General features: G+C 41.4%; 1 protein-coding gene and 1 long non-coding RNA gene across 2 annotated transcripts; both read left to right on the top strand.

Annotated features, from left to right (window-relative positions):
* The first annotated feature begins 8523 nt into the window (after positions 1–8523).
* Positions 8524–11109, top strand: LOC147624167 (uncharacterized). The gene is made up of 5 exons (XM_086819094.1): positions 8524–8674; positions 8871–8917; positions 9010–9221; positions 10177–10405; positions 10514–11109. Exons 2-5 carry the CDS (start codon positions 8908–8910, stop codon positions 10666–10668), a joined length of 606 nt encoding a protein of 201 aa, XP_086675220.1. The 5' UTR covers positions 8524–8674; positions 8871–8907; the 3' UTR covers positions 10669–11109.
* On the top strand, positions 9228–9715 carry LOC147624168 (uncharacterized). Its single transcript, XR_015269055.1, has 2 exons — positions 9228–9434; positions 9493–9715. It is a non-coding gene; the product is annotated as an uncharacterized LOC147624168 (long non-coding RNA).
* Positions 11110–16590: the final 5481 nt, after the last annotated feature.

Genomic DNA, 16590 nt, shown 5'->3' with positions numbered 1-16590 from the left:
TCAACAAAATAACATTTTTTATAGTAAATATTAAAATTTACTTAAAAAAATGCCAAAAATTGCAATAAGAAAAAATCAACAACAATTAACTAGAGATTGCTCTGATACCATTGTTAAAACCCTAAGATCTCTCTAGATAATTGTTATGCATAAGCATGCATAAATCAGGCATAAACTCAACCACCCAACCAACCCCGAGCCCAAGGGATGCACACATGAATTATAAATGAAATACATCATACCTTTACCTACCATCAAGAGGTATAACTCCAATCCAATAGCATGTAGCTAAAGTATGAAATGGTAGGTGAGTAGATATGGACCTCTACACAAGAGACCATAGCCTAAGCCTCCAAGCCCCCAAGCCTCCAAGCCTCAAGCCCTCAAGCCTCCCTTGAGTGTGCCCCATGCTCCTATTATATAGGAGGGCCCTCAAGTGACTCTTGACTCTCCATTTCCCTTGAGTGTGCCCCATGTCCCTATTATATAGGAGGGCCCTCAAGTGACTCTTGACTCTCCATTTCCCATGTGTGACCCTTGGATGCCTGACCCTAACCTTAACCCTTAAGGTTAGTCCTAACCCATGCTCCACTAGAGCTTGTTCCCATGCTCCCTTGCTCACAAGCCTAATGTGGGTTAGCCTCCTAGTATATGCACACATAATGTGCATATAACAATTGGGTATGGATTGTAAATTATAGTTATGACCCTTCTGTTCATGATGTATGCATGTCAATGGCAGAATTGGATGCTTGGTACTTTGACAGTGGTGCTAGTAAGCACATTACTTCATTAAAAAAATCGTTATCATCTCTGGAATTTGTCCCAAAGTGCAAGAACCGTCACATGTGCAAATGGTTCCTCATATCCTGTGAAAGAAGTGTGCCAGGCATTAAGAAGAACTTCCTGTCAGTTTCAGTCCTAGCCTTGTCGTGCTTGATGGTGAAATTTGTGGATGACAGATGTACAGTTCAGGATAGAATTGATGGTTATTCTATATTTACCTCAGGTACCTTGTTTCATGGCCTATACAAGATGGATGTATTTGAGAAGTTGCAGCATGATGCTTGCTCAGTCTCTACGACTCGTGCTATGAGTGATGTAGAATTATGGCATGCACGATTTGGCCATTTGAATTATGGCAGTTTGTTATGCCTTCAAAGGCATGATATGGTGTCTGCGTTGCCAACTCTTGAGACCCTTGCTAGGTAGACATGTATGTGAGGGGTGTATACTTGGTAAAATGCATCAAGCATCATTTTCAAAGGATGGATCAGTGAGAGCTGTTAAGAAATTACAGCTTATACATAGTGATGTATAAGTATGTGGTCCTATAAGGACACCATCTATTGGGGGATATCTCTACTTCGTCATTTTTATTGATGATTACTCCAGATATAACTGGGTGTATTCATTAAAGCAGAAGTCAGAGGCTTTTATGTGCTTTAGGCACTTTGTATCCATGGCTGAAAATGCATGTGAATGCAAAATTGGCACCCTTCATTCAGATTGAGGGGGGGACTATATGTCCAAGGAATTTCATGCATATATGGTTGAGAAAGGAATAAGGCATCAATGTACAGTGCCATACACAGCTCAGCAAAATGGTGTGACTGAGAGGAAGAACGAGTCTCTCATGTAGATGGCACGATATATATGGTGAAAGCCCAAGATTTACCTGATGGTTTTTGGTTAGAGGCAACTATGTTCGCAAACTATGTGTTGAACAAATGCCCTACCAAGGCCTTGCAGTCTAAAACTCCTTATGAAGCTTGGCATGTCAGGAAGCCTTTTGTGGCTCATTTGCGTGTTTTTGGTTGTCTTGATTATGCTCTTGTGCCTGAGCAACAACATAGTAAGCTTGATGATAAGGCAATTAAATGCAGTGGGATACAGTGTAGAAAGCAAGGGATATAGACTCTACCATCCGCCGGCCTCAAAGCGGATTGTGGTAAGTAGAGATGTTGTTTTTGTTGAAAACTCAGTTTAGTCCATGCTTTCATGCAAAAAACATCAGTGATTTACTCCTATCTTTGTTTAATGGAGGGCAGCCATATGTAGAGCAATTGAATGCTCAACCAAGTGCTGAAATTCAGCCTTTGTAGGTGCAAAATCAGCCTTTTGATGAGGCAATTATTGAGGATGTAGTGGATGAGGAGAGAGAAGCCATAGAAGAATCTAGGCGTACGCCAAAATGGCTTGTGTAGACATTGAGGGATAGCAAGTCAGCATTTCCTTTACCTCGTGTACATTCTGATCATGCAGATTATTCTCATGTGGATCATGTTCTCATTTATACTTTATGTAATGAGGAGGAACCTGTTTCCTTTGGGGAAGTACATGATGATGATCATTGGATGCATGCTATGCAGGATGAGTATAACTCTATACTCAAGAATGACACACCTGGTATTTGATAGATCTACCTCATGGCAAGAAGGCCATTGGTACTAAGTGGGTTTATGAGTTAGAACGCAAAGCAGATAGTAGCATTGATCGCTACAAGGCCACACTTATTGTTGCAAAGGGGTATACCTAGCAAAAGGGCATTGATTATGATGAGACCTTTGCGACCACATCTCATATGATTACCATTTCGTGTCTCATTACTTTGGGCAGCACATCATGGGTGGAATGTACACTAGTTGGACATTAAGACTACATTCTTGAATGGTGATTTACATGAGGAGGTGTATGTAACCGCCAGCCTCCTGGTTTTGCTATGGAAAAGGAGAAGAGTCTAAAGTATGCAGGTTGAAAAAGGCTCTTTATGGCCTTAAGCAAACTCCTAGAGCATGGTACGAGAAGATTCATGCATACTTGGTTGTAAATGATTTTTGTAACAGTCCAATATATAGAGAGTACCCTCTATGCAAAGAAGAGTAAGGACACATTTTTGGTCATCGTTCTATATGTTGACATGCTGCTCCGGGACCCGATAGATGAGATTTCAGTTTTTAAGGCTGATTTGTAGTCATCGTTTGAGATGTTAGATTTGGGGCCCTTGCATTACTATTTGCTTGTATTACTATTTGGGGATTCAATTTATGCAACACAATGATGGCATTGTTATGCTGCAATCTAAATATATACAGAAGCTATTGAAGAAGTTTAATCTTGAAGACTGTAAACCTGCGGGCTACACCTATGGAGACAGGTATTCGACTTAGTCTTCAAGATGCAGGAGACTCTTTTGATGCTAGTTTGTATCAGCAAGTTGTTGGATCCCTTCTTTATGTGTGCAACACGAGGCTAGATATACAATATGCGGTCGCATAATTGAGCAGATTTATGCATAGCCTAGGTATGAAGCATTGGCAAGCTGTTAAGCGGGTTTTCTACTATTTACAGGGCACTCAGTACTTTGGATTATTTTATCCAAAGGGGGGTGAGTCACGGCTGCATACTTTCAGTGATTCAGATTGGGCTGGATGTTATTGTTGAAAATACAAGTGAATAGGGTGTGTGTGGGAACAAGCTCTTGGATAGAGGCTGTAAAAGAGGAGATGTAATTGTGAAAGAACCTGTGAAAAGGTGAGAAGAATCTACTAGGAGAGAATAAAGGGTAGCATGAGAGAATTTAGGAGTGTGGAGTTATTCTGGGAGATATTCAGGGAAAAGAGAAGAGGTGGAGAGAATCAGGAAAAAGGTGGAGATATTCTGGGAGTGAATCATGGAGAAATCAATGGGATTTGATGCTTGATGTAAACTCTATAAATTGAGGCATAGCCCTAATGAGAATTTGCTGGTTTTTGAGTATCCATGCCTACATTAATCTATTTGTTAATTATTCACTAATTACATCTTAATCATTTCTTAATCACTTTGTTAATGATGTTGATTCTAGTGTTTGATCCACCATAGCTCATCATTATGCTCAAATTTCAACATGGTATCAGAGCCATGCCTAGAATCAATCAGATTTATGAGCCCATTAGTTAATTAATTAGGATTAGTAGATGATTAGCAAAAATTCAAATTTTTAGTGAGTTTTCACTTCTCCCCTTCACCCCCAGCCAGTGGAGGGTCTCTAGCACCTTGCACACAGAGAGATAGGGCACAAGCTTCTAGCACATGGTAGCCAACTCCTTTGGCTACAAGCTCATCAAAAAAACGCTGCAAACTGCCACGTATATGCGCCGATTTTCGCTGATTTTTGGGCGCCGTTTTTTTGAGGAACTTTTGCCATTCCTACTTCATTAGGTCAAATCCTTCTAATTCCTCCTAGCCCAAGGGGTAATCAAGCATGCTCTACAAGCTGGTGAAGACACAATTGAGTTTCATCAAGTCTACAGTGAGATCCAAGCTCTTCATCAAATCTGCAGGTGACTTTGGTAAAACAGAGATTAAGCTTTCATTATTTGGTCAAATCTTGTGTTTCTTGGCTTAATCCTCTACTAGACTCATTGCTATTGATGCCTTTGAAAGCATTTGAGCTCATTTGAAGTGGAAGGCACCAGATCTGGACTCGCCGCATACTCTATTTTTTGCACACAAAACAGAGCATTAATTTGCTAATCAGTGATTAATCAGTGCTAATCACTGTATTTTGGTGCAATTGAGGGTTCAAATTAACCATTAGGTATCTGATACATATCCATATAGCTTCAGATTGCAAATCGGAGTTGGTTTGATACTCCAACCATCCCATACAAATTGGTTACCCTTAATTTAATGTAATTTCTGGTAAAATTGTGCTGATAAAATTGTGAAAATCATCATTTTGCATTTAACCCTTGGTTAATGCCTGTAAATCTCACTCAAATTCAAGATTATTCACAGCCAGAGTTGCATTTGGAATGTGCATGAGAATGAATGCTATACGCATTATGTATTTGGCACATTGCATCAGTGTAAAAATGGGAACAGACACTGCCCTTGTCCAGAATAAGACAAGAGGTAAGACCTCCCGCATAAATTTGGGTTTGCATTGCATAATGATACAAAATAAACATAAAAAGCCCAAAGGAACTGTCAGCAAAACATTGAAACATGTTGCTCACATGGAGCAAAAAGACCTGACGGACAAGCTCATGGCCCCAGCCATGAAAGAAGAAGAATATCTCTTTCCAAGAAGAGGATCCACTTCGAGAAGAAGATCTAAAGGAAGACATGGACACGAGAAGAGAAGCTGCCATGAGAAGAGAAGCTGCCCCAAGAAGACTGAAAGAAGAGACGGATGTGTGGAGAGATGCTGCCACGACAAGAAGATTGAAGAAAAGAGAAGATGTGAGGCTCCAAAGAGTGAGGAGCCATGTGAAAATCTCTGAGAGAGAAAGAGAGAGAGACCCCACAACCCAATGTAACCTGCCCCAATAAAGTAAAACCACCTCTGAGCCACCGATGATGTAGGCCACGTGGTAGATGTATGTGTGAGCACTTTAGTCAAGGTCGCGGGCACTTATAGTAGCCTTGGACACATTGAGAGAGAGAGTGTCAAGGACTATGGAGTTTAGGGACTTGAGGCACTGATCGCGGACTCTCAAGTAAGAAAGAAACTTGATACAGGGTCCAGGTGTGCTGAGATAACTTGAGGGGAGGAGTAGACACTGGTCGCGGACTATTAAGTAAGGGGAGGCAAACTTGGTATAGGGTCTAGGTGTACTAGGAGTATTCACTTGAGGGGAGGTGTTGAAAATACAAGTGAATAACAAGCTCTTGGATAGAGGCTGTAAAAGAGGAGATGTAATTGTAAAAGAACCTGTGAAAAGGTGAGAAGAATCTACTGGGAGAGAATAAAGGGTAGCATGAGAGAATTTAGGAGTGTGGAGTTATTCTGGGAGATATTCAGGGAAAAGAGAAGAGGTGGAGAGAATCAGGCAAAAGGTGGAGATATTCTGGGAGTGAATCATGGAGAAATCAATGGGATTTGATGCTTGATGTAAACTCTATAAATTGAGGCATAGCCCTAATGAGAATTTGCTGGTTTTTGAGTATCCATGCCTACATTAATCTATTTGTTAATTATTCACTAATTACATCTTAATCATTTCTTAATCACTTTGTTAATGATGTTGATTCTAGTGTTTGATCCACCATAGCTCATCATTATGCTCAAATTTCAACAGTTATGACACATGAGTGTCCACCAGTGGGTTTTGCTTTTGCCTTGGTGATTCATGTATATCATGGCTCAGCAAGAAGCAGCCTACAATGGCCACTTCCAGCTGTGAAGCTGAGTACATGGTAGCTTTTACAGCTATAAGTGAGTGTGTGTGGCTCAGACGTCTTATGGTTGATTTGGGTGTTGGATAGTCGTCTAGCACTACGATTTTCACTGACAGCCAGAGTGCATTAGCAGTTGCGACGAGGAACCCAGTGTTTCATGCTCGCACTAAGCACATTGAGGTGCATTACCACTATGTCAGAGAAAGATTCTCTACAGGCAGCAGAGATTAGCTTAGTCTATGTGCCCACACATGACAACATGGCAGATTTATTCACGAAGGCTCTTCCTCGTGAAAAGTTCGAAGCTTTTTGTAAAGCTTTGGGCTTGCTGCCTTTTCAGGATTGATCGGCCATACCCTATACATGTTCACATCATCACTCCAGGGTGGATCTGTAGCATTATATGGTAGTGATGTGTGTGAACACACTTAGGACCGACGGGGCATTTTTTCCCTCACTAGGAGGTTTTTCCCCCCGTGTGTATGTACACCCTCTTATCTACTCATTTTGGGGTGTGTACTTATCTTTTGTATCTGGCACACATTTGTTCATTCTAATCTAGTCAGTTTGTGTGCTCTCAAGCTTCTCTATCTTGTGTGTGTGCATTGTTGCAACCCTAACCTTAATTCCAACTTTAGGGTAAGTGGCTATATAAGTCACTTAGTTGACAACTATTATATCCTTTATGACCTTTTATGAACATTATAATCTTGGATATCCCAAGCTAAGAGTTAACTAGGTTTATTATAAGTGTTTTGTGCTTCAATTGCCAATATGTAAAGGTTGCAATAGAGTCACTTAGTTGACACCTATTATATCCTTTATGACCTTTTATGACCATTATAATCTTGGGGATATCCTAAGCTAAGAGTTAACTAGGTTGATTATAAGTGTTTTGTGCTTCAACTACCGATCTGTAAAGGTTGCAATAGAGTTGAAAATACATGAAGAATCCACAATAAAATCCTACTCCCTAGAAAAGACCTAATTTGAGTATGAGTTTGTCGACTCACATATTCCTTTTCCCACTAAACGATCCCCAATGTTGCATATTCCCAACAAGAATGTGATTGCTAAAAAAGCAGGTACCAAAGTTTGGATGTGGTGAGGTGTCTTTTAAGTTAGAAAACATGGATCTAGAGCTCTCCATTAGCCATGGAGGTGATGATGAAGAAGAAGGTGAGCTAAGGTGGATAGAAATGAAGGGAACTCATCATGACTGTGTGTGTGCGCACTAATTTAAATGGACTCAAGTTAATTACGTTACAAGATCGAGACTTGTACTCATAGAGAAACTTGAGATGTGATTGATTGATTTATTGCTTGGAAAGACCAACATGGGCTTGCTTTGCTTTATGGGTTAATATGTTTGATGATGTGGCTCAATGCTAGGCATACTCACTTCCTACCTCTTCTAGTGCACAAGGCACCACAAATCTCAACACCCCCCCTTGGTGCCTTGATGGTTAGGCTACTGCAAGGTGGTTGGATGGTATTAGAACATGTCATCACTCCCCCTTAGTGCCAACATAGCTACTTAAGGTGGTAAGGTGTGATTGCCTACACCCCCCAGTATTGTAGCTCTTACCATTGCCATTTTCGAAACCTTCCTTCTGGCTAGTATAGTAGACTATGGTGTACCCTTAGCAATTAAATTAATAGATATGCCCAAGTATTATTCTTTTTCTTTTAAAGAGGCCATGTCGTATTATTTTGTATTCTAGAAGGAGAAGAATATCTCGAGATGTAGCGTGGCCTTGCTACTGTGGCAAGGTGCTTGCTTTGGATCTCGTAACCAAGATTATGAAGGTGTTGCTAGATTCCACCTTTGCTTCTAGTTCCCTTTGTTGGGGTGGCGTCAAGTGTTTGTTGCAATGTCTACGTGGATATAACGCTACGTGATTGCGGTGGTTTTATTTTAAAAATGTATTTGGCATGCAAGTGTTGCATTGGAGGAGAGGATACTTAAAGACACAGAGGAGAGGGTACAAAAGAAATGCTACTCTTGCTTATTAAGATCGCTTGAGCATCCTTTTCCCTTAGCTCTTATTATTTACGAAAGAAATGCTACTCTTGCTTGAAGTGTTAGAACGCTTTGCTTATTAAGATCGCTTGAGCATCCTTTTCCCTTAGCTCTTATTATTTACCTCCTTGATATAAAAAAAAAACATTTTGGTGCCATCTATATTTGATACGATGCGTAATAAATAATAAATAATCGTTAATTTTAACAAGCAAGTAAAAAATCAAGCCGACGTATCAAACCGCCCTAAGGTGCGTAACGCGTATAAAGACAGCTCGCCCTAACAACTTTACTTATTAATCCTCTGCTTTTCAAACCGTGAGCCTCATCTCATCTCTGTACGGCCTTGCCTCAACCGTTCCCCTTAACCCACTTCAACACAAGAGGCGTTGGATCTGCAAACCCTAATCCTGTGATCTGCACGCGCGACGTTTTTCGAAGCAACAGCCATGCCAGGAAATCCTCAGGCCTCCGTCTTCATTGGTATGTTGATCTCTGTTTTCTCAAATCTCATAAAGCAGATGAACTGTGTGGGTTTGGGGCACTATTCTTTCTCTTTACCAGGCCGGAACACCTACCGACACCACAAAGCGAACATGTCGGTATCGTGGGGCAAACCCCCAAATTTTGCTAGGAATTATTCTTGTGCTTCCTAAAGGGCCGAGGGTTGTGTGTGCAGTGCGATCGCCGGCAGCCTGCGATGTAACCGCGTTAAGATGAATTTGGGTATTTTGGGTGCGAGGGTTCTGTTCGAGGTCAGTCAGCCATTAATTTGGCATGTCAGCTAATTTGGCAGAAAAATGTGTGTATGTCAATAGGTAATTTGGATGAGAAGGTCGATGAGAGGGTGGTGTACGAGATCATGGTCCAAGCAGGCCCCCTGGTGGACGTGTACATGCCGCGGGACAAGGAGACAAAGCGTCACAAAGGCTACGCCTTCGCTGAGTTCACCTCGGAAAAGAGTGCACAGTATGCTGTGAGCCTCTTCTCTGGGCTCGTCTCTCTTCACAAGAAGCTGCTCCGTTTCTCGGTGGGTTGCAACCTTCTCCCCATGCCAACCTTCTCTCGTCTCGTGGCAGCCAGTTCATTCTACAATGTAAAACGTTTAGCTTTAATAAATGAAGATCACAATAAGTGCCCAATCTTCCGATAGGAATCAGGATGTCCTAGCATAGAGCCTTTTTCTGAACCAAAGTTAAGTTCCAGTTATTGTGCTTTATGAGTACTCTGCAATGAGTAAAAGGTGCCCCAAGGTGTTGTCGGTGACTTGCAGCCTGGTAGGTCTATTTTAAATCTCCAAGGTGATATCTAGCTGGTTTTTGATAGGGTCTACCCAGTACGTGTTTTAGTAATCAGCTGGAATGTGTAAGACAGCCTAGTCTAGCAAGCTAGATGTAGTCTGCATGCTGGTTGATTGCTAGCATGCCGGTGAGTTAGTATTTGTGTCGTCGATAGCTCCGCTGGCTTTCTTTGATGCATATGTAAAACTGAGATTAATGTGTTTTTGATAGGGTCTACCCAGTACATGTTTTAGTAATCAGCTGGAATGTGTAAGACAGCCTAGTCTAGCAAGCTAGATGTAGTCCGCATGCATGGTTGATTGCTAGCATGCCTGTGAGTTAGTATTTGTGTTGATACCTCCACTGGCTTTCTTTGATCCATATGTAAAGCTGAGATGAATGTGCACAAGAAAAGCACCTGGACGGCCATCAACGTACAAGGTATCTGTTTAGTCATGGTTCTGATTCTGAGTGGCTGGGGCTCCTGTTGAGTCATATCTTGAAGCATCTATCATACCCCGGAGCCTCAGGGCATATGCCTAGTTATATCTCTTAGCCTTTCACAAGAGTGGTGCTGTCAACTGAGGAACTTGGATCTTTCTTCCTCTTTGTGGCATTGTGGGGTTCCATGAGGTGGTGGTGACAATCCACCAAGTTTCAACTTGGCTGAGTTTTGATTCTAATGCAAAGTGGTTGGTTATGCAGATAGCTGGTCAGGATAAAGTGGCAAATAGCAATGAAATGCAATTCCAGCCTCAAGAGAGCAAGGACTTGAAATTGAATAGTAGAAGTGCTCTAGACTATAGCAGTCATCATGCTCAAAGGACCCATGCGCCTGCTCAAAGCCCCTTGATTGGCTTCTCTAGCCCCATAGGCGGTGTTGAAATGGCTGCTAGCAAAAGCCCCTTGGTTGGCTACTACCCTAGAGTAGCAGGTAATTTTCTGGCTAACATACTTACTGTAACCAGGGTTTTAAACACATCCTTGCGTTGCTAGATTTCATTTTCTCTCTCGTTAACTTGAAAAGGTCATGTTAATGCAGTTGAAAACAGCTATTCTGGATTAGGGCAGAGACTAGATTTTTCTCCTCTTGCCCACACCCAGAATTACAATGCTCGCCTAGTATCACTTGGGCAAGCAGAGTTAAGATCTCACTTTCAGAATCGGGACAATTCTCTTGCATATCGGTCTTACTAAGCTCTGTTGCATATCTGTCTTACCAAACACTTCTATGGCTGAAATGATGCACGGGGTGTCTAGAGTGGGAGGTCATAGAGGACTGGGGCTTCGATCTTCAATTGTGCGCTGTTGGAAGGTTATCATGATCAGGTTACTGGAAAGCTAGCTAGTTTTTGGTACGGAAAGAATCATGGTTACCTTTTGGGACCTGTCAACCATTGGTTTTAGTGATACTTCGTCACCGTATCTATTATATATTAGAGCTGGCTTCTCCAATGGCTGACTATTTTTTAGTTGGCTGTGTTGGAAAGATTATGCCCATTCCTGTTTGCGCGCTCTCACTGTAGTGTACTGGAAGCTTGTTTTCGAAGTGTAATGACAAATGCTCTTTTTAAAATATTGTCCTTCCAACTGACTGGCAGTTAAGTTTGTGAGGCTGGTCCTGGCTTTGATTCTTTTCATGCTTATCAAGTTTTAACCCATTCTCAATCTTTTTTCCTGAAGCTCATGCACTTGTTTAGCTACTGTGTGTGTGTGCTCGTGCTCTCATTGAGCTCAAACTGCCAGTCTCTCTCTCTCTCTCTCTCTCTCTCTCTCTCTCTCTCTCACCAGGTGCGCACACTGCCTGCGTTTTTGGTATTTGCTCATGACTGCTGAGTGTAGCGATCACACCCACACCCACACCCACACGCCAAGCATGCACGCATGCACTTAATATCTGTATGGTATTTAAGACTAGGTTTACTTCTTCATGATAAGACTAGGTTCACTTCTTCATGATAAGACTAGGTTCACTTCTTCATGACCCTATATATTAAGGATGTAGACCGTTGTGACATGGTTTAATACATGCATGTTATTGGCTATGCAGAAATAACCCAACCAACTAAAATCTCCTCTTCATCCCACAAAAAAAAGAACATACACACTCTTTCTCCTTCTCTTGCTCTTCTCAAACCAGAAAAACTCCCAACATAGCCAAAAGCGTACATCTGTTGGATCAGTCTTTCACAAGAGAACACCCTACAGTATTGGATGAAGTAGTAGTAGATGTTCGGGAGCTGGTAGACACAGGTGTGCCTGTTGTTTCAAACTGACCAGCATTAAGCTGGGCAACCTTGTGGGATCATGCTCAAGGTGGTACCTCACCAACAGAAAGGGTATGAGTACACTTCCAACAGAATTAAATCTCTTCTATTAAGATTGCAAGATCTTTGGAGAACATCCCAGGTTAGCCACCTGGATGTCACAAGGTGCCCCAAGAGAGAATTGGCCCATGGGATACTCCTCCAGATGAGTTTCAACCTGGGAAAAGAGCGAGTTACACCAATTCTTGCCAAAGCGTAGATGGCATGTCCAATGCAGGTCAAAGTGTTTTTACACCAAAGGAGTCCGGTGCTTGTACCATCTCTCTTTTCTCACGTGGGTGTTGTGTTATTGCTCTTACTCTGAGCCGACCAATCAAAGCCAAGAGTGTTGGATCTGTAAGATCAGTGTTGGATGAAGTAGTACATGTTAGGGAGCTGGTATGCCTGTTGTAAATTTCAAACTGACCAGCAGTAGGTTGGGAAAATAGGTGAGTACACCAATTTTTTCCAAAGTGTGGAGATTATGGTTTGGCATGTCTGATGGGGGTCAAAAGTGTTTTTACGAAAGGATTCTGGTGTGCTCGTACCATCAGCCACCTCTCTCTCTCTCTTCTCTCACATGGATGTGGTGCGTCACTGCTCTTAGTGCTGTAACTGCTTGAAAAAAACATATTTTTCAACCAATCAAAACCAATTAAAGTAAGGCCAACTTTTGAATCTATTCGGTTTTTGTTTCTGAAATCTCTACTATATGCCGGTTTACTACTAAAATATCTGAAAAATCATTTCTTAAAATAAGGACGACTTAATTTCTCAGCCGGTTTCTCTTTTCTTGATTTTGGCCATTACGAATACGCTAGTTTGCTGTTCTTTTAGATCCCGATGTGATATCAACGGAGCAATAAGAAACAAATGTGCTTCAAGTTTCTTCTATTTTAAAGTCCTATGCTATTTTAAACATAAATAGTATAAATAGCAAATCAAGAAAACTTGCCACTGGATTTGTTATGATAGTGTTTAAACGAACATATTAATGTAACCCCCTCTGCTTCCCGTAACCATGACCCTTCCAGCACTTTCTCGACTGTCCTCTAGCCTCCATCCTCTTCCTCCCCATCCTCTTCTCAAAGGGAGCCTTATATATGGAGAGAAAGAGAGCACTCTCTACTAGCAGTCTCTACCAGCAAAGCATGAGAGACAACGTCAAACCCTCCGTGGTATGAAGGCTCCTCATATGTCTGTAACGAAGGCTCGTCATACCTCACCCACTGCCCTCGCGAGCCTGCAAAAAACTATGGCCACAAACCCTCACAGAAAGACAACTACGAAGTGCAGATTCGAGAGAGAAAATAAGAGGAGGAAGATCACCGTGCCATGCAATGTTACGTGTAGCTGCCAGAGATAATATTTTATGCCATAAAGAGAAAAACCTTAATCCCCTCAGCCATAAGTCACGTTTTATAAAGGAAAAATCCACAACTAATTAATTAACGGCAGGAATAAAGACGTTTTGGTGGCTTATTTATCGAGTGCTATGACAGATGCATACTCTGAACGCTTTATTATCATTTACAGAAAAAGCATGCGGTGGTCCACTATATTGAATATATGATATATTACGCACCCAGGAGGGGTAATAACCAGAAGTGAACGGACTCCATTCTCTTAAGCATCCTTCTCGTTTCAATCTACTCTAGGTCTTGAGAGGCACTCTTAAAGCTGGCACTGTGAATTCCTTTGGCTGCTAGCACTGGACTAAATGCTGCATATGTTAATGGCCGGTGTGAGCAATCTGAGTGGAGTGACTATGGGACCGTCGATTGGCACAATGGTACTGAAACGTGCCTTTTAGGTTGGCTTTATGGTTCGGTGAGATCTCAGCACATGGGTTGGATTGCAGTAACTTCTGAGGCAATTGATTTGAAATTGCACTACCTTAGTTTAGATCAAAGAAAGTTATATTAACAGAAATTTCTAGAGTTAAAATCGTTTTGTTGGTTTTAAGTACAGAAGTTAATTTGAGGTTTGCATGTGGATTATTTTCCAGAGTGTAACACAACTTTTTGCATATACTTTGTCCCACCTTTAAGAACGCATTCTCTACGAGTCACGCTCATGAAATGCCAAGGATGATATATTGATATGGCTTCGAGTGGGTAGTTGCTACAATACCATGACTTCCACCAAGGTATTCATTTTTCATTGGCCCTTCAAGTTCGCTCAAAATTTTTAGCTGCAGGAGTTGATTTTGAATAAGCAAATGTATATCCCCCCCCCCCCGCCCCCCCATCAAAATCTTATCACTCTACACAAAAATAATAAAGGATTGATTCAAGCAACCTTAATAAGTAGCCTTACAAATGTGCGCCAAACATAATATCTCTAATTTCAAGCGTATACATTTTAACTGAGGCAATTCTCACATGTAAATTCGCTTTCACATCGACATTGACATGGGCTCGGACACCCTCATCTCCCCTGGTCAACCCCCCCTTTAGTGCATTGAAATAAATCCAGTCACAAAGATAACAGCTTTGAAGGCAACCTTGATAAATAGTGGAAGATGTAAGCAAAGTTAGAACAGTTTTTTTCTCTTCAATTTTAAGCATATACCTTAGAGTATCAACGTTGATATACCTTAATGTATCAACTTAATCCATTGTCTACCTATCTTTAAAGGGAAAGAACATGAAGAAGCTTAATCAATAGTTAAAACATCCTTCGACAAATAGAATCAACAGATAGAGAAAACAAAAAGACACTGAAAATGAGTTACACATAAACATCAGCTAGTAGTATAGGAGGAAAAGACCAAACCCGATGCAAGAAGCTAAACCAAACCTTCAAAAAACTTCACAACATGTTAAAATAGGCAGAGGTAGGTTTGTATAAAAAAAACAGTAGAACAAGGCTTGTGCACGTCTATGGTTTGGCCAGAGCTTACCTGGTACACGGAGATATTTGTGTAAAGAAAACATGAACAACAGCCAAGTGAAGGAAACCAGCCAGTTTTATAAAATTCCAAAAGCAAATACTTGGAATTTAAAAACTCTAGCAAAATACATGTATGACCAAGATTGTCAAGATGGCTACTTCACTATCAAATCAAATAAGTAGCATACATTGTTACAAGGGACAACTAGAGGGATGTAGCCTTAGTTGTGTGGCCTTTTTGGGAGCCTATATGACATCAGATGGGATTTTAAAGCTTGCTATCAACTTCTTCTTCCTATAAAAAGTGTTGTAGTCAAAGCTAGTCTTATGGGACAATCCCACATTTTGGAGGTTGGTTAGCAAAGAGACTAGTCTATATAAGGAAGGATCATGTAGTTCCTTGTTCTTCCAGCAAGTCATTCAGTGTTATTCTCTAAGTTCTTTTCTTAGGAATGCACGATTGGATAGATGTGCCATTCGGTGTATAAGTTCAATAGCAAATAAATTGTGCATAAACTTTTTGTTTGATCCTCATTGTGTAACTGTGAGTTGCACATTATGTTCTATTACATGCTACTGCAGCTTAGGTTATGAAACATTATCTCATCCTAATTATCCTAGGGTAGATTTAAATAAGTGGGTCAAACTAGCATTGAATTCTTAGGTGAGCGCACACGTCAATCATCTTGCAAAATCACATTGGCCTTGAAGATCTTGCCAACACAAATTACCAAATCAAGCAAGACACCCTCGATTATTCCCACGAAGAGAGATGGTTTGCTGTGCAATTTGCTGCCGAAATTTTAAATACAAAGTGTCCGATGCTACAGCCTAGTCATCAACAGGTTTGTGCTCATTGCCAACGCCGTGGAAACCACAATACAACCATTGTTGGTACCAGGAAAATCAGCCCACAACCTATGCTCAAAGAACCACTAGCCCTATCGCCTATAGTAAATGCTTCTCAATCGGCGCCTAATCCAATGTCAAATTATTAGAATCCTGTACCAAGAGGTCTGTACAAACTGCCACCAATGCCATCCCCAACCGGTTCCTCTTGGACCACACTAGTACAACGGTACTCGTTATTTCTTTTGCTTCCTGTAGGGGAACGAGAACTGCCGGGGATAAATTGCCGTTATTTCCCATCACATTGCTATCGGACTTAGAGAGTCCATGATAGGAGAGCTATAAGTCATATGATCAATACAATTCATATGGATACCTAGGGTGGTCACCACCTACATAGACTATACCTCTCTGTTTGAAGCCATGGTGTAACAAAGAGCTAGAGACCTCAATAATATGGCACCTAGCCATCGTTGCAATGCATCGTGTTGTCAAGTGTCCTTATAAACCATCACATCTAGTGCCCCAACCCCATCCCCAAAACCAGTGCCAAATCTCGTCATTTCATACAAGGGCACAAGTTACAAGTGTGACATGCCTTCAAGGATTGTCCCAACAACAGAGTGAATCACCCAAGCATCAATCATTTTGGTGAGCCTTAACTTGTTAAGCATACAAAGAAGACTTATTCATACAGTCTCCCTTAATGCTATCACAAGGCTCCAAGCCAAGACAAGGGCAGCAAGCAAAGTAACATCTAAGGCTGCTAATAAATAGAAAGCCCAGGCTTTGACCTCGAAGCCAGTAGGCTAAGAGTAAGGGGCGCCAAAGGTTGCAACAACAACCCCTAAAAAGGGTAATGAACGAGAACCAGAGGTCCAGAAGAAGATGACCTTGAAGAGCACGGGGAAACACAACTCACGATCAGTTGTCAAAGGGCAATGACCATTGTTAGTACGATAGCTCCAAATCTACGTCCCTCGTTGGAGACAACGAGCGATATCCTGTTCAAACCATCTCTTCCTAAAGAATAGAAACCCATTGACCATGCAAACCTTCCAAAGAAACT

This window comes from Cibotium barometz, chromosome 25, assembly GCF_041138505.1.
Source record: "Cibotium barometz isolate CiBa-2024 chromosome 25, ASM4113850v1, whole genome shotgun sequence".
NCBI lineage: Eukaryota > Viridiplantae > Streptophyta > Polypodiopsida > Cyatheales > Cibotiaceae > Cibotium > Cibotium barometz.
The sequence above is the reverse complement of the archived record's forward strand: the minus strand, read 5'-3'. Positions and strand labels throughout refer to the sequence as shown.

Bases quoted from the DNA above. Each gene is read 5' to 3' on its own strand.
- LOC147624167 (XM_086819094.1), top strand. The intron at 9,222-10,176 runs GTGGGTTGCAAC...TTGGTTATGCAG, and splicing joins AGAAGCTGCTCCGTTTCTCG to ATAGCTGGTCAGGATAAAGT. The intron at 10,406-10,513 runs GTAATTTTCTGG...ATGTTAATGCAG, and splicing joins CTACTACCCTAGAGTAGCAG to TTGAAAACAGCTATTCTGGA.